Source organism: Bos javanicus, chromosome 8 (genome assembly GCF_032452875.1).
Source record: "Bos javanicus breed banteng chromosome 8, ARS-OSU_banteng_1.0, whole genome shotgun sequence".
Classification (NCBI taxonomy): Eukaryota; Metazoa; Chordata; class Mammalia; order Artiodactyla; family Bovidae; genus Bos; species Bos javanicus.
Window position 1 is genome coordinate 8,589,069 of NC_083875.1, and position 24,470 is coordinate 8,613,538.

General features: G+C 40.0%; 1 protein-coding gene across 4 annotated transcripts in view; it reads right to left on the reverse strand.

The window, feature by feature from the left end:
- Window positions 1–24,470, reverse strand: part of MTMR9 (myotubularin related protein 9) — a 116,960-nt gene that overhangs the window by 35,579 nt on the left and 56,911 nt on the right. For 3 of the 4 annotated variants that reach the window (XR_009737920.1, XM_061425016.1, XM_061425017.1), the window contains 2 exons: window positions 8,749–8,857; window positions 4,566–4,691 (listed from right to left, as the gene is read on the reverse strand). Coding sequence is in view for 3 of the 4 variants with exons in the window: in XM_061425016.1 (XP_061281000.1) it covers window positions 4,566–4,691; window positions 8,749–8,857 (235 nt within the window). In the remaining variant the exon portion in view is untranslated. The remainder of the gene's footprint in view (window positions 1–4,565; window positions 4,692–8,748; window positions 8,858–24,470) is intronic. The other variant, XM_061425018.1, reaches the window with a different exon arrangement.

Here is a 24,470-nt window from a genome sequence, read left to right on the forward strand (position 1 = left end):
TCTTATAGTGAAAGTCTCTTAGTGATAAGTTCTTAGTTTCTTTTTATCTGAAAATGTTGTCTCACCTTCTTCCTTGTGAGATATTTTCACCAGATACAGAATTCAGGGTTGATAGGCTTTTTACCTTTCAGCACTTTTTAATAGAAGTTTTTTGGGACTTCCGTGGTGGTTCAGTGGTTAAGAATCTGCCCTGTGATGACGCAGGGGTCAAGGGTTTGATCCCTGGTCAGGGAAGAAGTTGCAGAGCAACTAAGCTGGACCACTGTAACTACGCAGCCCACATTTTTGGAGCCCATGCACCACACCTAGAGAGCCCGTGGCCCACAGCAAAAGACTGCACATGGTGCAATAAAGGTCCCGTGTGCCACAACCAAGACCCGACACAACTGAATATACTCTAAAAATAAATAAAATTTAAAATATAAAAGTTTTATCATGTCGTCTCCATAAATTCTGATGAATAGTGCATGGTCATCTGAATTATCTCTGTATGTAATGTGTTGTTATTAACTGGCAACTTTCAAGACCTTCATTTGACCATTGCTCTTTGACAATCATGTGCCTAGCCTGATTTTTCTCATACTCATCCTGTTTGGGGCTTGCTGAATTTTTTGAACTTATAAAATTGACCAAATTTTTAGCTTCTGAACATGATTTCTTTAAATGTTTTTCCTACCTATTGTCTATTCTCTCTTGGGTCTGTAATTACACACACGCTAGCCATTTTGCTCCACAGGTTTCTGAGGCTCTTTTTTCCATAATTTCCCATCTCCTTTATTTCTCCAAATAATTTCTATTGCTCTAGCTTCAATTTCACTGATTCTGTCCTGTCATCTCCTCTCTGCTATTTAACCAGGTGAACATTTTATTTCAGATATATATTTTCAAAAAATGCTGAGGGTTCATTTGACTCTTTTTAGCATTTCTATTTCTCTGTTAAGATTTCCTGTCTTGTCTCTCATTTGAAACATATTTACCTTTATGGAAAATCGAGCAATTTAAACAGCTGCTCTAAAGACCTTGAATGATCAAACATTTCAACATCTGAGGCATCTTGGGACTGGTACTTGTTGACTGTGTTTTTTCTTTTTTTGATAGACTCTTTTTCTATGGGTCATAGAATGGGTCATAGAATGGGTCATAATATGAGTCATAATATCCAACTTTGGATTATATCCTATATTCACTGTGAATTTTATGTTGCAGAAAATCTGCATTCTGTTAAACACCTTTGAAGAGTGTTTTACAAGGAATTAGCTTCTTCAGACAAACCACAAACTTCGTAACATCTGAGATGCACGGCAACTCAGATCTTACTTCTGACTGCCCCCGGTCTGCCCCAAGCAATGGTTCAGGAGTCAGCCAGAGATTCAGGATTCCACACAGAATCAAGGTTCCCCTCTTGTGGCTCTCTGGTTCCTCCCACCAGAGAGAAAGTGGGCTTTCCATTAGGCTGTTAGCTGTCCAGCACCATCAATGCTGTTAACTGTGCGAACTTCAGGACAAAGCCCCAAAAAAGGAAATTTACTCTGCCATTCACTTCCTCTAAGTTTTTCCTCCCCTCCCTCTAAAATACGCTGCTTTCTGTTCACTCACCAGAGCTTCAAGTTTTTCTGCTTTATTCATAGTTTGTCACTGATATCTGCAGAAGATCTTGTCAGACAGGGGCTACTCAACCATTACCTGACCATCATCTTTTTTGTATATAATTTCTAAAGTGGTAGACTGGGGAAGTACCGATATATACTGTATATGTGCATTTCAGCAAAGTATCCGAAATAGTATTTTATTATATCCTAGAATAAAAGTATGTTAAAAGGGGAGGAACTCTTACATTTGTCATGTGTCCAACACTTTGATTTTATAGACATGGAAACAAAGTCCCAGAAAGTCAAGCAGTCAACATTAACATCTGGGATGCAATGTAAATGATTTGAGAGATAGTTTGAGCACTCTGTCTTCTCAATACCACATATCTCTTTTGGATATAACAGAGAAGTAGGGACTGGCTAATACTACTGAAAAAGTTTTTTAGACAATCAAAAAAACCTTCCTTAAGGAATACCAATGAAGTGATATGTGTCTACCTGATGGAGGATTTCAGTGATATAAAGACTTGTCATAACTTTGTCCTGTCCTGCACAAATGCACACATTCCTACATTTATTGACTTGACAAATACCTACTGCTTGCAAACCATGTACTAGGAATGCAGCAGGGAACAAGAACGGCATGGTCCCCAGCCTCCGAAAGTTTGTATTCTAGCAGCTTGTATTCTAGCTCAGGAGACAATAAACAATGAAAAGAAGCTTTCACACTGGTGACCCCCTCCTACTTGAAACTCGCTCTTCCCTTGGCTTTTTCCTCCCCTCGTCCCTACACGGTTAGTCCTTGGTCCCTACTGACAGTAGACGTTTTCCCTCAGTAATCTCAACTTCTGCCTGTGATTCTCACAATGTACACACTGATGACTCTCAATTTTTCATTTTTAACAGAGATCTCTCAAGCTCTAAACTATCTCCTATACATATTCAATGATGTGCACCACACAGGCCCTTCGAATTTGCCGTCTTCAAAACTGAACTCCACTCACTCCCTGTCGTGCACATTTCTCTGTCTTTCCCATCTCAGTAGTAAAACCTAGACGCCTCTGCCTGTTTTACCTCTCGTGTCCAGTGAGTGGGTCGCCAACTCCTTTTAATTTCACTTCCTGAAACTTTCTGCACTACAACCCCTCTGTTACTGATCCAATCATTACTTCAGTAGCCTCCTAAGCAGTTTCCCAGCATTTTGCATCAGAATTGCTTTGCTCTAACACAAATCTAATAATGTCATTTCCTCCGTGCCTTCATAAGTAATTTAATTCTGAAAGAGGCCAATGGAACTTTGGGCTACCTTAAAGTATCAGCAATAGTTCCAATCTACACTAAATGTTATGAGTGCTATCTTTTATGAGAATCAGTTACAAACTGAAGGTCTTGCCGAGAAAAGCAATCAAGACAGGGTGTGGCCCTGAGTTCAGTGGTATGAGAAAAGGCTGAAGTAAATACTCATATTTAATCTAGAGAAAAGAAAACTTAGTGGGGACATAAAACTTAATTTGAAGAACTATTTACAGTAGAGGAATAAGACAACCTGAGTACCACAGGCCACGTCAGAAACACGGGGTCTGAGTGCAGGGATGTCAGCTCAGTACCAGGACGGTGACACCGACTGGGACGCTGTGTGATGCTGCAAATCCTCTCACACTAGAGACTCTGCAAGCAGGAGCCGGACAAGCACATCATGGATGCTGTCAGCACACAGGACTTCTGAGCACAACAGGAGACTGATCTGAAAGTCGGCTTGCTGAATGTAGACTTAAGAGTGATTCACTTATGGCACCTAACCACAAGAGGAATAATTTACACTGATATTTTCTGGATAACCAGGAAAATCATCCAGACATCTTCCTTCCTGATCAAATTCGGACTGCCGTTTTCCACCTAGGAAGTAACTACGGATTCCTCTAAGGTAGCCATCAGGTAGTAGTCAATTGATATGAAAGAAAAGCAGCATGCATTTGAGAATGTTTACTATGTAGTTTTTAATGCTATAAAGACCTTGAAAATAAATGTAAATACAGGTAGCACAAGCTATATAAAAATGCTCTATACGCAAGAATATAAAATTCCCCTTCCTTTTTCACTTTGCTGCTATGGACGTCTTTGTTCTTTAAATTTCATGGCACCTGGTCACTACTTCTTGATCTCTCAGGACCCATTTACAGAGGTATAGAAGAAAAAGTTAAAAAAATTTTTTTTTGCAGACCAAAAGCATCTACTTATTGGACAACTCTAGGTTCTTTCTTAATAAGATACAGCCATTTCTTTTTTGAGGTATCTGTATATTTTGGCCAGCCAAGAGTGAAGGGGAAGGCACACTCAATGCAAGACACAAATGTTTCTCTTTTGGTTCAATCAAAAAACCTTTGTAAGTAGCATCCCACGCAGGGATTGGTTCAAGATGGCACAGTAAGAGGACATGCACTCAGCTCCTCCTGAGAGAGCACTGAAATCACAGTTACTGAACAACCATCAAGAGGAGAACGCTGGAATCCACCAAAACAGATACCCCATGCCCAAAGACAAAGGAGAAGTACACCGGTCTTAGTGACCCAAATCATGAAATCACAAGAACTATCCCACAGGAAGAAATCGATACACATGGTTTTCTGATGCTCTCCGGGGTACAGAGTGAGTTCAACAGACTTCTGGGGGGATGGCTCAGAACCTAATTACTATATATAAAACTGCTTCTATGGAACACTTTTAAAACACCCCCAAATTAAAACAGGTCAGGACTATCTTTATGAAGATCTTAATGCTTTATCAGCAAGTCTACTAAAAGGAAAATTACTTAAGCTGTAGCACTGAGAACAATTATGCAAATCTTTGAATGGCAGAGGCTGCAGCACTAATAGCTATTAGCTACTTCTTTTACTTGTCAAAAGGAAGTGATCATTTTCACCAGTAAAGTGCTGCGTTATTTCTCATTACCCATTAATTCTCTCAAAAGTTACTCACAGCTGAAGAGTAGAGTTCAAACTCTTGCTCAGGGAGGAAAGAATGCCAGCCATCTTCTATCACTTCAAACATGGGCCGGTAAAAGAAAGGATACATCAGAGTGATGGAGTCCAGGGTAGATAACGCCTACGGGAAAAAAGAAGTAAAGAAAGAAAAAAGGAACGTGTCACAATTCCAAGCATTTTCTAATTGCCAAATTGATATTCATCAAATATGGCCTAAAATGATGGACACCTAATACACTTCTCTAACATTATATTTATCACTAGATACAATTATACCTTATTTTCAGCCTCTAACATGGTATCTGGCACATAACACTCAATTAGCATTTGCTGAATTAACAAAATAACAAAACAATGTGCACACCTATTCTAGAAGAAAAATGGAAAAAACTTCTTGAGACCATGTAATAAGGCCTAATGAAAAGGTCCAAATGTTTCTGGGGATTAGAGAACAGGCTGCAGTTAATCAGTAAGGCCTTGGCTCAAAATCCAGTTATTAACTACATATGTAAGTTACTTAAAACCAGAGTTTCTGAGCAATTGTAAAAAAAGCTTAGTAGGCAAAGAGTCAGACTGCTGGACTCAAATTCCAGATGCCAGCGCCAACAGTGGTATTGTGTGACGCGGCCACTCCGGGCCCCAGCTGTCAATGGAGGAAATAACTCCAGAGGGCCGCGCCTAGGGCTGCTGAGGCATTAAGAGAATGTGTGCAGCAGGGCTAGGACGGTACCGGACACACAGCAAGCTCTAATTTCAGCTACGGTATGCTCCACGTAGCCTCCATCAACATGAAACTCCCTCCATTCCTGGAGTGAGCAGATGCCCTCACACCTTCATGCTACGCTAACCCCTCTCAAACCGGGGCAGTAACTCTGTGGTCCCAAAGGGAGCCTAGAGGCCATCTGAAGTGCAAGGCCAAGGAATCCTGACTAGATGAGGAGCTGAGAGACGGAACGTCCCGTCACCTGGCAGTTTCATCCTCCTGACAGGGGAGTTTTAGAAAGCATTTCTATGGCTAGAAAAAACAAAGGCACCAAAATCAATTAGCACAATTCAAACTGCTGTAATTTTGGAGACACTCAGCTGGAGGGGCGTGAGGGGGCCAACATCATGCTAACATCCCCAAGCTCTCAGAGAAAAGCTACCTCCTTCTAAGTCACAGAAAGATCAGGTCAGTAGAACCTTTATTTAATTTTTAAATTTTATTATTTTACTACTTAAAAAATATTCTTTGCAGTATTAAAAAATTTTTTCAGCTTTACTGTGGTATAAATTGATAAATAAAATGTAAAATATTTCTAACGTACAATGTGATTATTTGATACACAAACACACTGTAAAAGAGTTCCCCCCTTGAGTTAATTAACACATCCATCACCTCACATATTTACCCTCTGTTGTTGCTTTTGAGAACATTTAAGTTGTACTCTCTTGGCAAATTTCAGTTACATAATACAGTGTTAACAACTATAGTCTATGTTATACATTAGATTCCCAGGTCTGTAACTTTGACCAGCCTCTCCCTATTTCACCCACCCCTAGCCCCGGGAAACCACTTTTCTACTCCCTGTTTCTGTGTGTTTCCCTTTTCTGTTTTTGAGATTCCACATATAAGTGATACATTGCAATATCTGTCTCTGTCTGGCTTGCTTCACTCAGCACAACGCCCTCCAGTCTCACCCGCTGTTTGTTCAGGCCATTCTTCGTGTGGCTGTTCCCACTGGCAGGACTGTTTTCCTTTTGATGGCTGAATACTATCCCACTGTGTGTGTGTACATGTGTGCACGCATTGTGTGTATAATCTTCTTTATTCATCCATCCATCAACAGACACTTAGGTTTTTATATTCTTTGAATATTATGAATAATGCTGCAATGAACATGGGAGTACAGATATCTCTTGAAAACAATCATTTTGTTTCCTTCAGATATACACCGAGAAGTGGGATTGCTAGATCAAAGATCCTTTTTCAATTTCTTGAGGAACCTCCATACTATATTAATAGTGACTGGTACAATCATTATTTTAAATCCATGTTCACAAACATTCCAGCAGGCAATAAGCACTCAGACTTGTCATGATTACATTTCATGTAGCTAGAGACAGAACTTTTCCTTTAAACACATTAATGCTCAAAGAAATAAAGTCATTTCAACCCTAAAAGACAACCGAAACTACACATAAAAAAATGGTTCATCAGACTTCCTACTATAATTTAGAAAACTGAGCACTTGCCACTTATTCTTCCAATGGGATTCTACTTAGGGTAGCAGATTTTGATTATATGAATTTTGATAACAAAGAATAGCTCAACTATGCTTTATAAGAATTCACTTATTACTACCAAATTATATCAAGCTGTATGGAGGGACAGAGGAAAACTGGACGCCAGGACAAGGCTAGAGGCCAAGCACACCGTGTGCATGCACTCTGCTGGGAAAACAATCAACAGAGCGTTCATTTTCTAAGGTCAAATCACAAGAGTGGCTCAGCATTTGCGGCTTCTTCTCAGCCATAAGGGCTTCTCTGTAGTCAGTCAGTTTCTACAGAGTTTTACATAATATTTAATATGTATAGCTAAATAAGCAACTGATTAGTGTCAAATGCTAACAAAGCTAAATGCCATCAGAGTGGGGTAATAGGCTTTTTTGCCCTGTTTCTTCACCACAGGCAATTTCACTAACATCCACCTGCTATCTTACAAGTTATAAAAGGGATAAGAAAAAAAAAATGTGCATGGGTCAGTGAAAATCCAACCCCACAACTGAAAAAAAAATAACATGCTCAACTGAAGTGGGTGAGTGGCACTACCTGGCCCAAAGAGCAAGACAGCATTTCCCTTCAACAGCCTAGAACGCACAGTGTGATTCTCACTCACGTCAACAAATTCAGCCAAGTCAGCATTCCTATGTTATTTCCAATGATGAATATGTAACACATAGAGTTCAGCTTATCTTCTTGTTTTCATAAGAAAAATTTAGCAAAAGCAGAAAGAAAAATACTACATGCCATTTTCTCAGTACCATAACAGTTCTTCTATTTCTGTTTTTTTTTGTTTAAAAGCCAAAGGAAATCCTAGTTACAGGTTTAAGCCTTTCTGCCTCCTTTTAATAGTTGAGCCAATAGCATTTATTCTGCACACAAAGCCCATATTAGGCACTCAAAGACAGAAGGAAAAAAAACCTCAATGTGTCTCTATAATTATCTAGAAAATACTATAAACGTAAAGTTAACTGCTATAATTTAGTGGTAATGATGTAAAATAAAGCAATTTTAAAAATGAGTATATACCAAAAGAGTTGGTTAAAGTGAGAAAGAAAATAGTGTGTCCCTTGGACTGCAAGGAGATCCAACCAGTCCGTCCTAAAGGAGATCAGTCCTGGGTGTTCATTGGAAGGACTGATGCTGAAGCTGAAACTCCAATACTTTGGCCACCTCATGCGAAGAGTTGACTCATTGGAAAAGACTCTGATGCTGGGAAGGATTGGGGGCAGGAGGGAAAGGGGACGACAGAGGATGAGATGGCTGGATGGCATCACTGACTCGATGGACGTGAGTCTCAGTGAACTCCGGAGTTGGTGATGGACAGGGAGGCCTGGCGTGCTGCGATTCATGGGGTCACAAAGAGTCGGACACGACTGAGCAACTGAACTGAACTGAACTGATTCAATTTAAACACTAAATTATCCAAGTAAAATTTCTATTATTTCTAATCTGGACATATGTTCGCTATCATTTCTATAAACATAAAATGAACACATCCTATCTCAAACAAACAGGATATACGGAAATTCAAATTTACTAAAAACAAACAAAAGACTACAATCATTAGTGATAATTACTTGCTTTACAAAAGAAATAAGATTTTCAAAAAGTCTCAACATTTAGAAACACACAATGGAATATTATTCACCCTTAAAAGGGAAGGAGATCCTGTCACATGCTACAACATAGATGAACCCAGAAGAATAAGTAACATTAATAACTTCTCTAAGTCAATAAAATCTTTTTACACTCCTGTAACAATGATTCAGGGTAAGGCTTTGCGTTCAGTCTTCCAGATTTGAGCCACAGAACATGACTCAAATGATATTTATCTAAAAGAGAAACATAAGAGTCACAGTGAATCCGAAAATAAAGTTCCTTCTTTTATCACATTTTGTTTCCAAAACACGTACCTCAATGGAACTGGCTATATTCAAACATTCTTCCATTCCAGGAATATCCAACTGAATAATTCGAAAATCCTTACATTTTATGATGATGGTACCCAGTGGTCCCACAAATCTATAAAAAAATCATAAATTATGCTTAAGGACATATATACTCCCAACGCAAAGTATATGATTATTTCTTCAAAAAGAGGTGGTTAGTCGTAATCACCAGCTATACAGGCAGACCTCGTTTTATTGTGCTCACTTTACTGAGCTTCCCAGATGGTGTGTTTTTTAAAGACTGAATGTTTGTTGCAACTTTGTGTCCGGCAAGTCTGTTGGCACCATTTTTCTAATAGCATTTGCTCACTTCTCTCTGCATCACATTTTGGTAATTGTTACATTACCCAAGCCTTATTATTGTTGTTGCTATTGTGTTATACTTGTCACTGTGCCTTATCATCAGTGATCTTTGATATTACTACTGTAACTGTTTTGCGGCCCCAGTAACCTGCCCATATATGACAGCAAACTTAACTGATAAATAAGTGTCTTCTGACTGCTTGACCAACTGGCTGTTTCCCCATCTCTCTCCCTTTCCTCAGGCCTCCCTATTTCCTTAAACACAACAATATTGAAATTAAGCCAATTAATAACTCTATAATGCCCTCTAAGAGCTCAAAGGAAAGGAAGAGTCACACATCTCACTTTTTTACATCAAAAGCTAAAAAAGATTAAGCTTAGTAAGGAAGCCATGTCAGTTGAAATAGGCCAAAAGTTAGGCCTCTTATTAGCCAAATAGTTAGCAAGTTGTGAATGCAAAGGGAAGTCCTTGAAGGAAATTAAAACTGCTACTCCAGTGAAAATAAGAATGATAAGAAAACAAAAAAAGCCTAAGTGCTGATAGAAAGTTTTAAGATCAGTCAGCCATAACATTACCTTAAGTCAAAGCCTAATCCAGAGCAAGGCCCCTACTCTAATTCTCTAAAGATGGAGACAGGAAAGAAACCTATTAGAGAAAGTCTGAAGCAAGCAGAGGTTTGTTCATGAGATTTAAGGAAAGAAGCTGTCTCCATCACATAAAAGAAAGCAGCAAGTGCTGATGTAGAAGCAGCAGCAAGTTATCCAGATACAGTTAAGGTAATTCATGAAGGTGGTTGCATCAAACAACAGATTTTCAATGTAGACAAAACAGCCTAGGGCTTTCCTATTGGCCCAGTGGTAAAGAATCCACCTGCCAATGCAGGAGACACGGGTTCCATACCTGGTCCAGGAAGATCCCACATGCTATGAAGCAACTACGCCCATGCACCACAACCACTGACCCTGTGCTCTAGAGCCCGGGAGCCACAACTACCGAAGCTCGTGCACCCTAGAGCCCGTGCTCCACGGCGAGAGCGGTCAGCGCAACGAGAAGCCCACGCACGGCAGTGAAGAGAAGCCCCCGCTCGCCGCAGCTAGAGAAAAGCGCAGCCCAACAGGGAAGACCCAGCGCAGCCAAAAATAAATAAAACCATTTAAAAAAGCAGCCTTATATTGGAAGAAGATGGCATCTAGGACTTCAACAGCTAGAAAGAAGTCAATGCCTGGCTTCCAAGATTTTAAGGGCAGATATACTCTCTTCTGAGGGGATAATGTGGGTGGTGAATTAAAGCTGATGCCAGTGCTCATTTACCATTTCCAAAGTCCGAGGGCCCTGAAAAATTATGTTAAATCTACTGTGCCTGTGCTCTATAAACGGAACGACAAAGCCTGGATGACAGCACATCTGTTTATAACAGGGTTAACTGAGTATGTTAAGCTCTCTGTTGAGAGCCACTGTTCAGAAAGAAAGATTCTTTTCAAAACACTACTACTCACTGAGGAGGCACCTGGTCACCTCCTATCTGAAGGAGACATACGATGACATACACGTTGTTTTCATGCCGGTCAACACAATGCCCATTCTGGAGACTGTGGATCCGACTTTGAAAACCTCTGGAAAGGATTCACCATTCTAGATGCCATTAAGAATATTTGTGCTTCACAGGAAGAGGTCAAAATATTAACATTACCAGGAGTGTGGAAGAAGTTGACTCTAACTCTGATGGATGATGTTGAGGAGTTCAAGAGTTCAGTGGAGGAAGTCACTGCAGATGTGGTGGAAATAGCAAGAGAAATAGAAGTAGCATGTGAAGATGTGAATGAACTGCTGTAGTCTCATGATAAAACTTTAATGGATAAGGGTTAGGGTTAGGGTTTAGGGTTAGGATTAGGGTTAGGGTTAGAGTTGAACCAAGTGTTTTCTTGAAATGGAGTCTACCCCTGGTAAAGATTGTTGAAATGACAACAAAGAAATCTGAATATTACGTAAGCTTAGCTGATAAAGCAGCAAGAAGGTTTGAGAAGACTGATTCTAATTTTGAGGAAAGTTCTATTGTGGGGAAAAATGCTATCAAACAGCACTGCATGCTTCAGACAGATTGTTCATGAAAGGAAAGAGTCAATCAATGTGGCAAACTTCATTCTTGTCTTATTTTAAGAAATTGTCAGAGCCACCTCAACCTTCAGCACCCACCACTCTGATCAGTCAGGGTTAATCAGCATTGAGGCAAGACCCGCCACTGGCAAAACGGTTACAACTAACTGAAGGCTCAGATGATGACTGGCATTTTGTTTAGCAATAAAGTATTTTTAAATTAAAATATATATTTTTTTCAGATATAATGCTATTGCACAGTTAACAGACTACAGCACAGTGTATCACAACTTTTATATGCATTTGGAAACCAAAATATTGACGTGATTTATTGAGGTAGTCTCTAGACTACCAAACACACAACACCTCTGCTGTGTGCCTGTATTCGACTTCCTTCTTCTCCCTTACTAGTTTAATGAAGGAAGAACCTCATGCCTCCATCATTAAAATCTGAGCCATGAATTACTTAAAATACATATATTAAAAATTTTTAATATATAAAGTCATTCACACTAGGCCAATTCATTTAGTGGAGATTATTAGGAGTCTCACTTCAAAGAATAAGAAAAATAAAACTGTAGTTGATGTATTAAGTGTTTGTATAGAGATATGTCTGAAGCATAGGAAAAACTGTTCATTTCAGATTTCACTTCCCTCCAAATTTGCAACAGTTGATTTGAAAAATAAGTATCTTTTTTTCCCAGTCTTTAAAACCTATTAACTTGCAATATCTATTCTAAGTCAAGGAAAACTTCAGAGTAAATGCCATATCTAATCATAAATTTTGTTATCACTAAGTTTTGAATAAATTTATCTTACCTTAGTTGGGACTTTTGTCTTCCTTCTCCTGATGTTTTCTTTTGTCTATACTTGTTGATAGCTCTGATTTTCCTTTTGCTTTGCCACAAATTGCCCCAGTTCTTTCACATTAATACTTGTGAATATTCCCTAAACTATGACTTCTTATACTGACCCAGAACTGGTAATTGTATTTATACTGTGCCTAGTTTAGGAAGAAGACTCCTACAGCTACTCTTCCTGAATTCTGTAAATACCCCCATCCCCAACATGACTGTGGATTTGGATAAGCGAAAGTTATCAACATGGGTCAAATCCTAGCAAGAAAATTCCATCAGATATCCATAACTGGTCAATACAGTGGAATGCCTCTTATAAAGTATATTTTGAAAAGTCATATTCTTGTCACTTCCACTTCTGGCAAAGTTTGAATTTCAGGGACCATGTTTACCCTACTACCCGAAACAACTAAAATAAGGAGGCAAAATATAAGGAAGAACCATTTTCAAGACGCTGAACATCAAACAACAATTTTTAAGACATGGAACAAAGATCTCTGGGAGATGAGAAACAAGATGAGTCTGATGACTGCCCCAGTGCACTGTTTTGAGATTTTCCGAGTTACAGTGAAGGGAGGGAAGAATTGGGTGGGGCTGATAGTCTGAGAAGACCATCTATATTACGAAAGAAGGAAATTAATGAAGAAAATTTGGGTCTCAAATTAGTGACCTCAGATTCCACTATACTAGAAATATACCAGCAAGTTGAATCCAAAGCAGAGACTATTAAATAACAAAGATAAGAGAGGAAAAAATTAATTAAAAAAAGAGACAAGAGAAGATTGTAGGGAAAAACAAAGCAAAAATGACTGCTTCAAAAGATCATTTCAGAGTGATAATCTTCTAGGCAGACATTAGGAAAACAGAAAGTCACAATCTAACAATGTCAGAAATGAGAGAGGTTACAATCATATAGACTCCACAGACACTAAAAAATACTAAGGGAATATTAGGAACAATTTTATGCCAATAAATTCAACAATGTAAATGATACGGACAAATTTCAAAGAAGACACAAACTACTAAAGATCATTCAAGAACAAATAACTTGGTTAATTCTTTATCTGATAAATAAACTGAAATTTTCATTAAAATGTTTCCCACAAAGAAAACTCCAGTCCTGGGTGGCTTCACTGATGAATTCCATAAAATATTTAAGGAAAAAATACTATCAACTCAAGAAAAATTCTTCCAGAAAACTGAAAAAGAGACATTTACTTCTCAATTCACACCTAAAGCCTGGCATTTTCCTAATACAAAAACCAAAGACACGACAAGACAACTACAGAGCAACAGCCCTCATAAACTAGATATAAAATTTCTAAACAAACATTAGCAAGTTAAATCCAACAATACATAAAAGGATAATCATGAGTAACTCAGTTTTACTGCAGAAATGCATGGCAGTTTTAACAAAGTACGTTACTGTGTTAAACTGAAAAAGAAAAACCATACTCTCATCTCAACAAATATACAAAATGCATGACAAAATCCCACAGCCATTCAAGACTCTAAAATGAAACAAAACAACCCAACTCTCAGCCAACTAAGAACAGAAGTGAACTTCTTCAACCTGAAAAACAGCACTTACCAAAAGCAACTCTACCACTAAGAGTATGCTGCTGCTGCTAAGTCGCTTCAGTCGTGTCTGACTCTGTGCAACCCCATAGACGGCAGCCCACCAGGCTCCCCTGTCCCTGGGATTCTCCAGGCAAGAACAGTGGAGTGGGTTGCCATTTCCTTCTCCAATGCATAAAAGTGAAAGTGAAGTCGCTCAGTCGTGTCCGACTCTTAGTGACCCCATGGACTGCAGCCCACCAGGCTCCTCTGTCCATGGGATTTTCCAGTTAAGAGTACTGGAGTGGGTTGCCATTGCCTTCTCTGACCACTAAGAGTATACTTAATGGTAAAAGGCTGAATGCTTTCTCACCAGGAATAATGCTGAGATTTCACTCTCAACACTTCTACTCAACACTGTGGAACCAGGGGCTTCCATGGTGGTCCAGTGGTTAAGAATCTTCCTTGCAGTGCAGGGGACACTATTTCGATCCCTGGTCTGGGAAGATCGCGTGTGCTGTGGAACAACTAAGCCCGTGCACCACAACTAGTGAGCCCACGCTCTACAGCCTGTGAGCCACGACTGCGGAGCCCAAGTGATGCAGCTACTGAAGCCCGAGTGCCCTGGAGCCTCAAGTTCTGCAAAAAGAGAGGCCACCACGATGAGCAGCCTGTGCACTGCAATGAAGAGTAGGCCCGTCTAGCTGCAACTAGAGAAAGCCCATGAGCAGCAACAAAGACCCAAGACAGCCAAAAAGAATTTTTTAAGATTTTTTAAAATAAAAACGTTGTACTACCAGTTACACCCAGTGCTACATGGCAAGAAAACAAGATAAGTGACATCTAGGTTGAAATGGAAGAAATAACACTGTTTTTAGTTGTTTGGAAAAGATTCTGATGCTGGGAGGGATTGGGGGCAGGAGAAGGGGACGACAGAGAATGAGATGGCTGGATGGCATCACTGACTTGATGGACGTGAGTCTGGGTGAACTCCGGGAGTTGGTGATGGACAGGGAGGCCTGGCGTGCTGCGATTCATGGGGTGACAAAGAGTCGGACACAACTGAGTGACTGAACTAAACTGAACAACTGCCTATTTAGAAAATCTGAAGAACATTATTTTTTAAAAAGCTATTTGAGTAAATGAATTTAGTAAAGCTGAAGGATACAAAAATATACAAAAATCAATAGCTTGCATATCAATGGCAGGCCAGTAAGCAAATTATTCACTCTCTCTAGAAATAAGCTGGCTTCCCAAGTGGCTCAGTAGTAAAGAATTGACGTGCCAAGAAGGAGACTCAAGATCAACCTCTGGGTCAGGAAGATCCCTTGGAGAAGGAAATGGCAACCCACTCCAGTATTCTTGCCTGGAGAATTCCATGGGCAGAGGAGCCTGGTGGGCTACAGTTCACGGGGTTGCAAGAGTGGGACACGACTAAACAACAACAAAACAACAATAACAAAGGAAATTAGCTAACCTTGAGAGTGGCAAGCCCTAAGATGACAATGTGTCATAAAATACAGAAAGTTAAAAACTTGATTGATACAAATAAGGAATAGGAAGTTGAAATTTTAGAAATACCACTTGAAATAGAATCAAAATATGAAATACATAGGAGAAATCCTAACAAACGATGTAAAAGACCTAGAGTGAAAAATATAATACACAGCTGAAAAAATATTTGAGACCTAAATAAGACAACTTCCCTCATAGCTCAGTCGGTAAAGAACCTGCCTGAAATGCAGGAGACCTGGGTTTGATTCCTGGGTTGGGAAGATCCCCTGGAGAAGGAACTGGCACTCCACTCCAGTATTCTTGCCTGGAAAATCCCATGGACAGAGGAGCCTGGTGAGCTACAGTCCATGTGGTCGAAAGAGTCAGACACGACCTAGCGACTAAAGCACCAAATAAGATAAATGGAGTAATAGATTTGTTCATAAGTCACAATACTCAATATTAAGATGTCAGATGTTAGTTCTCACCAAGTTCATTTATCAACAGATTCACCACAATCTGGATCAAAATCACAACTGGCTGGGACTTCCCTAGTAATCCAGTGGTTAAGAATCTGCCTGCCAGTGCAGGGGTGATGAGTTCAATCTTGGTCCAGGAAGATCCTCACATGCCACGGAACAGCTAGGCCAGTGTGCCACAACTACTTAAGTGAACAGTAACTGCAGCCACGGAGTAAAAAGATGCTTGCTTCTTGGAAGGAAAGCTATGACGAGCCTAGTCAACATATTAAAAAGCAGAGACATCACTTTGCTGACAAAGGAACGTATACTCAAAGCTATGGTTTTTTTTTTCATGTACAGATGTGACAGCTAGCTGTAAAGAAGGTTGAGTACTGAAGAATTGAGACTTTCAAACTGTGGTGCTGGAGAAGACTCTTGAGAGTCCTTTGGTGAGCAAGATCAATCCAGTCAATCCTAAAGGAAATCAGTCCTGAATATTCATTGGAAGGCCTGATGCTGAAGCTGAAGCACCAATACTTTGGCCACCTGATGTGAACAGCTGACTCATTGGAAAAGTCTCTGATGCTGGGAAAGAATGAAGGCAAAAGGAGAAGGGGGTGATAAAGGATGAGATGGTTAGATAGCATCATTGACTCAACGGACATGAATTTGAGCAAACTCTGGGAGATACTGAAGGACAGGGGAATCTGGCATGCTGCAGTGTATGGGGTCCCAAAGAGATGAACATGACTTAAGGACAGAACAACAGCAACAAACTATCCAGCAACACATTAAAGGATCACACACCACGTTCAGGTGATCACACACCATACTCAGGTGAAGTTTATCCCAAGAATGCACACATGCTTCAAAATACACAAATCAATCAATTTGACATACCATGTTAACAAATGAAAGAATAAAAATCATATGGTCATTTCAATAGACCCAAAAAAAGCTTTTTGACAAAATTTAACACCCATTTATGACTAAAAACTCCAGAAAATGGGCACAGAGGGAATCTACCTCAACACAATAAAGACCATATATGACAAACCCACAGCAAACATCATTCTCAATGGTGAAAAACAGAAATGAAAGCATTTTCCCTAAGATCAGGAACAAGACAAGGATGCCCACTCTCACCACTCTTATTCAACACAGTTTTGGAAGTCCTGGCTCTGGCAATCAGAGAAGAAAAAGAAATAAAAGGAATACAAATTGGAAAAGAAGAAGTAAAACTGTCACTGTTTGCAAATGACATGTTACTATACACAGAAAATCCGGAAGATTCCACCAGAAAACTACTGGACATCAATGAGTTTGATAGTTTCAAGACACAAAATTAATGCACAGGGCTTCCCTGGTGGTCCAGTGGTTAGGAATCCGCCTGCAATGCAGGTGCCACAGGTTCAATCCCTGGTCCAGGAAGACCCCATGTATCATGGAGCAACTAAGCCTGTGCACCACAACTACCAAGCCAGCACTCTAGAGACCGCAAGCCACAACACCTGAGTCCATGCAGTGCATCAACTGAACCCCATGAGCCTAGAGCTTAAGCTCCAAAACAAGAGAGGCCGCCGCAATGAGAAGCCATGCCCTGCAATTAGAGAGAGCCCACGCGCAGCAACAAAGACCCAGTGCAGACAAAAACAAATAACGAATGCATGGAAAGTGAGATTAAGCAAACAATCCCATTTACCATCCCAACAAAGGAATAAAATACCCACGAGTGAATCCACCTAAGGAAAGAAAAGACCTGTGCTCAGAAAGCCATAGAATACTGATGAAAGAAATGAAAGAGGACACAAACAGGTGAAAAAACATACCATGACCGATGCCAAAGAACTGATGCTTTTGAACTGTGATGCTGAAAACTCTTGAGAGTCCCTTAGACTGCAAGGAGATCAAACCAGTCAAGCCTGAAGGAAATCAGTCCTGAATATTCATTGGAAGGACTGATGCTGAAGCTCCAATTCTTTGGCCACCTGAGGTGAAGAACTGACTCACTGGAAAAGACCCGATGCTGGGAAAGACTGAGGGCAAGAGGAGAAGGGGACAACAGAGGATGAGATGGTTGGATGGCATCACCGACTCAATGGACATGAGTTTGAGCAAGCTCTGGGAGTTGGTGCCGGACAGGGAAGTCTGGTGTGCTGCAGTCCATGGGGTCACAGAGTCGGACTCAACTGAGTGACTGAACTGAACTGATACCACACAAAGCCATCTACAGATTCAATGCAATTTCTAGCAAAATTAATGGCAGGCTTCAGAGAATTAGAACAAAAAAATTTACAATTTGTAAGACCCCGAATAGCCAAAGCAAAGTTGAGAAAGAAAAACAGAGGTGGAGGAATCAGGCTCTGCAATTTCAAACTATGTTACAAAGCTACAGTAATCAACAGTACGGTCCTGGCACAAAATCAGAAATACAGACCAATGGAACAAGACAGAAAGCTCAGAGATAAACCCAAGCTCCTGGGATCACCTGATCTACAACAAAGGAAGCAAGAATATACAATGGAGAAAAAACAGCCTCTTCAATAAGTGGTGCTGGGAAATCTGGACAGCGGTAATGAAATTAGAACATTACCTAACACCATACACAAAAGTAAACTTAAAATGGACTAAAGACCTGAATGTAAGATCAGAAACTACAAGACTCTTAGCTGAAAACAGGAAAAAAATCACTCTCTGACATAAATCACAGCAAGATCTTTTTTTACCCACCTTCTAGAATAATGAAAATAAAAACAAAAAATAAATAATTAAGACCTAATTAAACTTAAAAGCTTTGGCACAACAAAAAGAAACCATAAACAAGAAGAAAAGACAACCCTCAAAATGCGAGAAAGTTTTTGCAAACAAAGCACTGACAAAGGATTAAGCTCCTTATATACAAACAGCTAATGGAGCGCGCGTGCATGTGCGCGCTCTCTCTCTCTCTCTATATATATATATATATATATAAAATAATCCAATCAAAATGGGCAGAAGACCTAAACAGACATCTCTCCAAAGAAGACATATTGATAGCTAACAAACACAAGAAAAGATGCTCAACATCACTAATTATTAGAGAAACAGAAATCAAAACTACAATAAGCTATCACACCTCACATCAGCCAAAATGGCCATCTTCAAAAAAATCTACCAACAATAATGCTGGAGAAGGTGTGGAGAAAAGGAACCCCCTTACAGTGTTGGTGGGAATGTAAACTGGCACAGCCACTGTACAGAACAGTATGGAGGCTCCTTAGGAAACTAAATACAGATCCACCATATGACCCACGAATCCCACTATTAGGCATACAGCCTGAGAAGAACATAACCCCCAAAAACGTAAGTATCCCAAGGTTCATGCAGATGCAGCACTGTTTACAACAGCCAGGACATGGAAGCAACCAAGATGGCCATCGAGAGATAAATGGATAAAGATGATGTGATACAAATAAACAAGGGAACATTACTCAGCCATAAGATGGAATGAAATTGAGTCAGTTCTATTAAGGTGGAGGAACCTAGAGCCTGTCATACAGAGTGACCCGAGCCAGAAACAGAAGAACAAACACTGTATATTAATGCATATATAGGGAATCTGGAAAAACGGTACTGCTGAACTATCTGCAGGGCAGAGAATGGCCTTGCAGACACAGCCGGGACGGGTAAAAGGGGGGACAAATGGAGAGAGTAGCACTGACGTATATATGCTATCGTGTGTAAAACTAGCCAGCAGGAAGCTGCCCTAAAGCTCAGGGCATGAGCCTGGGTGGGGGGTGGGGTGGGTGAGAGGGGAGGGAAGGGGTGGGGCGGGAGGGGAGGGGCGGGGCGGGAGGGTCCAACAGTGAGGGGCACAGGTATACATATGGCTGACTCACGCTGTACAGCAGAAACTAACACAACACTGTAAAGCAATTATATTCCAATAAACAAAATAATAAATACAAAACAAACAATAAAATTCACATGGAGGAATTCTCTGGTGGCCAGTGGTCAGGATGTTGTGCCTTCAATGCAGCAAGTACAGGTTGAATCCCCGGTTGGGGAACTAAGATCCTACCAGCTGCACTGCGTACCCAAAAATAAATAAGTAAATTTAAAAAAATCCACAAGGAAATGCAAATGACTTCAAATAACCAAAACAAGTATGAGTAAGAACAGAACTGGATATCTAACACTGTATAATTTAAAGATCCTTTAACATTGTGGCAGCAATGGCATCAAACAGACCAACACAATAGAGAAGAAAGTCTAGGAATATATTCACTCACATATGGACAAAGGAGTGCAAAACAATTCACTGGAGAAAGGGCAGACTTTTCACGAAATGGTGCCACAACAGTGAGATAGCTATACAGAAAAAACGACTTTGGATCTTTATAAATCCATACACAAAACCAACTAAAAATGGATCATATATCCAAAACCCTAAAACTATAAAACTTCTAAAAGAAAACATGGAGAAAATCTTTGTGACCTTTGGTTAGGCAAAGATTTCTTAGGTAAGATATCGTGAGCCCAGTCTACAAAAGAACTACAAATTGTATGTCTTTAAATGTTTGCTCTCTGAAAGACACAGTTAAAGAGAATAAAAAGACAAACCACAGATTGAGAGAAAACATTTGTGAATCTTATATTTGATAAAGGACTTGTACCACAATACACTTAAAAACAAACAAAAACCTTATAACTCAGTAAAAGCAAAGGACTCTGGAAGACAGTGGAATCAGAAGAAGTAAGAATCTCTCTTCCCACCTGCTAACAACTGCACTGCCAGAATCTGTCTGATATAACTACTTTGGAACTCTCATGTCTATTAAACTTCTAGGGAAAGACTGGGATAATAAATTGCAGTTCAGTTCAGTTCAGTCACTCAGTCACGTCCGACTCTTTGGGACCCCATGAATTGCAGCACGCCAGGCCTCCCTGTCCATCACCAACTCCCGGAGTTCACCCAGACTCACGTCCATCGAGTCAGTGATGCCATCCAGCCATCTCATCCTCTGTCGTTCCCTTCTCCTCCAGCCCCGAATCCCTCCCAGCATGAGAGTCTTTTCCAATGAGTCAACTCTTTGCATGAGGTGGCCAAAGTACTGGAATTTCAGCTTTAGCATCATTCCTTCCGAAGAATCCCAGGGCTGATCTCCTTCAGAATGGACTGGTTGGATCTCCTTGCAGTCCAAGGGACTCTCAAGAGTCTTCTCTAACACCACAGTTCAAAAGCATCAATTCTTCGGCGCTCAGCCTTCTTCACAGTCCAACTCTCACATCCATACATGACCACAGGGAAAACCATAGCCTTGACTAGATGAACCTTTGTTGGCAAAGTAATGTCTCTGCTTTTGAATATGCTATCTAGGTTGGTCATAACTTTCCTTCCAAAGAGTAAGCATCTTTTAATTTCATGGCTGCAGTCACCATCTGCAGTGACTCTGGAGCCCCCCAAAATAAAGTCTGACACTGTTTCCTCTGTTTCCCCATTTATTTGCCATGAAGTGATGGGATCAGATGCCATGATCTTCATTTTCTGAATGTTGAGTTTTAAGCCAACTTTTTCATTCTCCACTTTCACTTTCATCAAGAGGCTTTTGAGTTCCTCTTCACTTTCTGCCATAAGGGTGGTGTCATCTGCATATCTGATATTATTGATATTTCTCCTGGCAATCTTGATTCCAGTTTGTGCTTCTTCCAGTCCAGCGTTTCTCATGATGTACTCTGCACATAAGTTAAATAAGCAGGGTGACAATATACAGCCTTGAGGTACTCCTTTTCCTATTTGGAACCAGTCTGTTGTTCCATGTCCAGTTCTAACTGTTGCTTCCTGACGTGCATACAGATTTCTCAAAAGGCAGGTCAGGTGGTGTGGTATTCCCATCTCTTGAAGAATTTTCCACAGTTTATTGTGATCCACACAGTCAAAGGCTTTGGCATAGTCAAGAAAGCAGAAATAGATGTTTTTCTGGAACTCTCTTGCTTTTTCCATGATCCAGTGGATGTTGGCAATTTGATCTCTGGTTCCTCTGCCTTTTCTAAAACCAGCTTGAACATCTGGAAGTTCACGGTTCACATATTGCTGAAGCCTGGCTTGGAGAATTTTGAGCATTACTTTACTAGAGTGTGAGATGAGTGCAATTGTGAGGTAGTTTGAGCATTCTTTGGCATTTCCTGTCTTTGGGATTGGAATGAAAACTAACCTTTTCGAGTCCTGTGGCCACTGCTGAGTTTTCAAATTTGCTGGCATATTGAGTGCAGCACTTTCACAGCATCATCTTTCACGATTTGGAATAGCTCAACTGGAATTCCATCACCTCCACTAGCTTTGTTCATAGTGATGCTTTCAAGGCCCACTTGACTTCACATTCCAGGATGTCTGGCTCTAGGTCAGCGATCACACCATCGTGATTATCTGGGTCGTGAAGATCTTTTTTGTACAGTTCTTCTGTGTATTCTTGCCATCTCTTCTTAATATCTTCTGCTTCTGTTAGGTCCATACCATTTCTGTCCTTTATTGAGCCTATCTTTGCATGAAATGTTCCCTCGGTATCTCTAATTTTCTTGAAGAGATCTCCAGTCTTTCCCATTCTGTTGTTTTCCTCTATTTCTTTGCACTGATGGCTGAAGAAGGCTTTCTTATCTCTTCTTGCTATTCTTTGGAACTCTGCATTCAGATGCTTATATCTTTCCTTTGCTCCTTTGCTTTTCGCTTCTCTTCTTTTCACAGCTATTTGTAAGGCCTCCCCAGACAGCCATTTTGCTTTTTTGCATTTCTTTTCCACGGGGATGGTCTTGATCCCTGTCTCCTGTACAATGTAGTTTTGGATAAATTCAGCTCTTAACAAAAGAGCAGCTACCCATTCCCAGCCCTACCCAAGTGGCAGGCAGCTGTGTACATTTTCCTAGAGCAACACTTTATAGGAGCCAAGATGGGAAAAGAGGACCCTGTTCTTCAAACACCAAAGATCTGTGCTATGATCGGTTATTGCTGATTCTGATCACAGAGGTGCAAAGAGGCAGGCAGCCACTGTTGTTGCAGTTTCTGCCATTGTTGTAAGCTGCCCCCACCTCCAATCGATGACTTCCAGTGGATTTAGACAGTCGGCTCTGTACTCAGTTCTCTTCATTCTTCACTTTCCTCTTTCAGGAACCAGACATTAAAGATCGGGACATTCGAAAACTACAGTACATTTAGGGAAAATTAAGAAGTAACTGTGACTGAACAAACCCAGGCTCAGAAAAGACCTGAGAAAATCTTAACTTTATACCTCAGGCTGATCTTTGGCATAGAGACATCCCGTAACAGTCAAAAAAACAAAAACAGTAAACAAGAGAAACCCCCCAAAACAAAAAACATCAAATCCCAAGGAAGAGGGAAAATCTGATCTCCAGAGTTACCACATTATTAGGTTCAAATGTCCAGTGTTGAGCAGAAGAAAAAAAAAAATCACAAAGCAGAGAAATAAACAGGAGAGCACAGCTCATTCAAAAGGTAAATATAAATCAACAGAAACTGTCTCTGAAAAAGACTTGATGGAAGATGATGTATTAGACAAAGACTAAAATAACAGTCTTAAAGATGCTCAAAAAGCTAGAGGAAAATGTGGGTAAAGTCAAGAATATAATGTGTGAACAAAACGGAAACATTGATAAAGAGATAGAAAACCTAAAAAGAAACCAAAAAATTCTGGAGCTTAAAAGTTTTAAGAACTGAAATGAAAAGTTCACAAGAGGGATTCAAAAGCAGATTCCCAAGAGGCAGAAGACAAAAACTAGCAAACTTGAAGATTAGAAGACAAGACAATGGAAATCACCAAGTGTGAAGAACAGAAAGAAAAAAGATTAAAGAAAAATGAACAGAACCTAAGGGACCTATGAGATACCAACAGGCCGACCAACACACACATAGTGGGAGTCACAGAGAGAAAAGTCAGAGAAGGGCAGAGAGAACATCTGCAAAACAATGGCTGAAAATTTCTCAAATCTGATGAAAGACGTGAATATAAACAAGAAGCTCAATGCAGTCCAAGTAAGATTAACTCAGACCCACAACAAGAACTCAAGAACTTGGGACCCAGAAGACAGTTGGCTGATATATTCAAAGTGTTAAAGGAAAAACTGTCAACTACATATCTGATAGCCTGCAAAACTGTCCTTCAAAAGTGAGGGAGAAGTTAAGGCATTCCCAGATAAAGAAAAGCTGCGGGAGTCTCTGACCACCAGACTTGCTCTACAAGAAACGCTCATGGGAGTCCGGCAAAGTGAGATGAAAGGGCACCAGGCAGTAACTTGAAGCTGTATGAAGAAATAAGGTTTCCAAAGGTAAATACATGGGCAGTTATAAAGGCAGTATTACTCTAACTACGGCCTGTAACTGCACGTTATATTTTATACATGATTTAAGAGACTAATAACATTTTAAAGAAATAGATTACACCCTCAGGCTCAAAGCATAAAGATATAACTTTATGACATCCATGGAAAGGGATGGGGACAGAGCTATAAAGGAGTAGACTTTTTGTATTTTTTGAAGTGAAGTTGGTATAGATTCAAATTAAGAGTATTTTAACTGTAGGATGTTAAGTTTATTCCCCATGGTAACCATAAAGAAAACAGCTACAGAATAAACACAAAAGTAAATGAAAAAATTTTAAACATTTCATCACCATAAAATCAACTATACACAATAAAAGACATTAACGTAGGAGATGAGGAACCAAAAAAGCTTTAAGGCATATACAGAAGAAATAGCACAATGACAAATAATTAACCTAAATACAAGAGGATTAAACTCTTCAATGAAAAGACAGATACTGACAGAATGGATAAAAACATATGATCCGACTATATACTCTCATATGAGACACATTTGTGATCCAAAGATATAGACAAGCTGAAACTGAAGGGATGGTGGAAAAAGATATT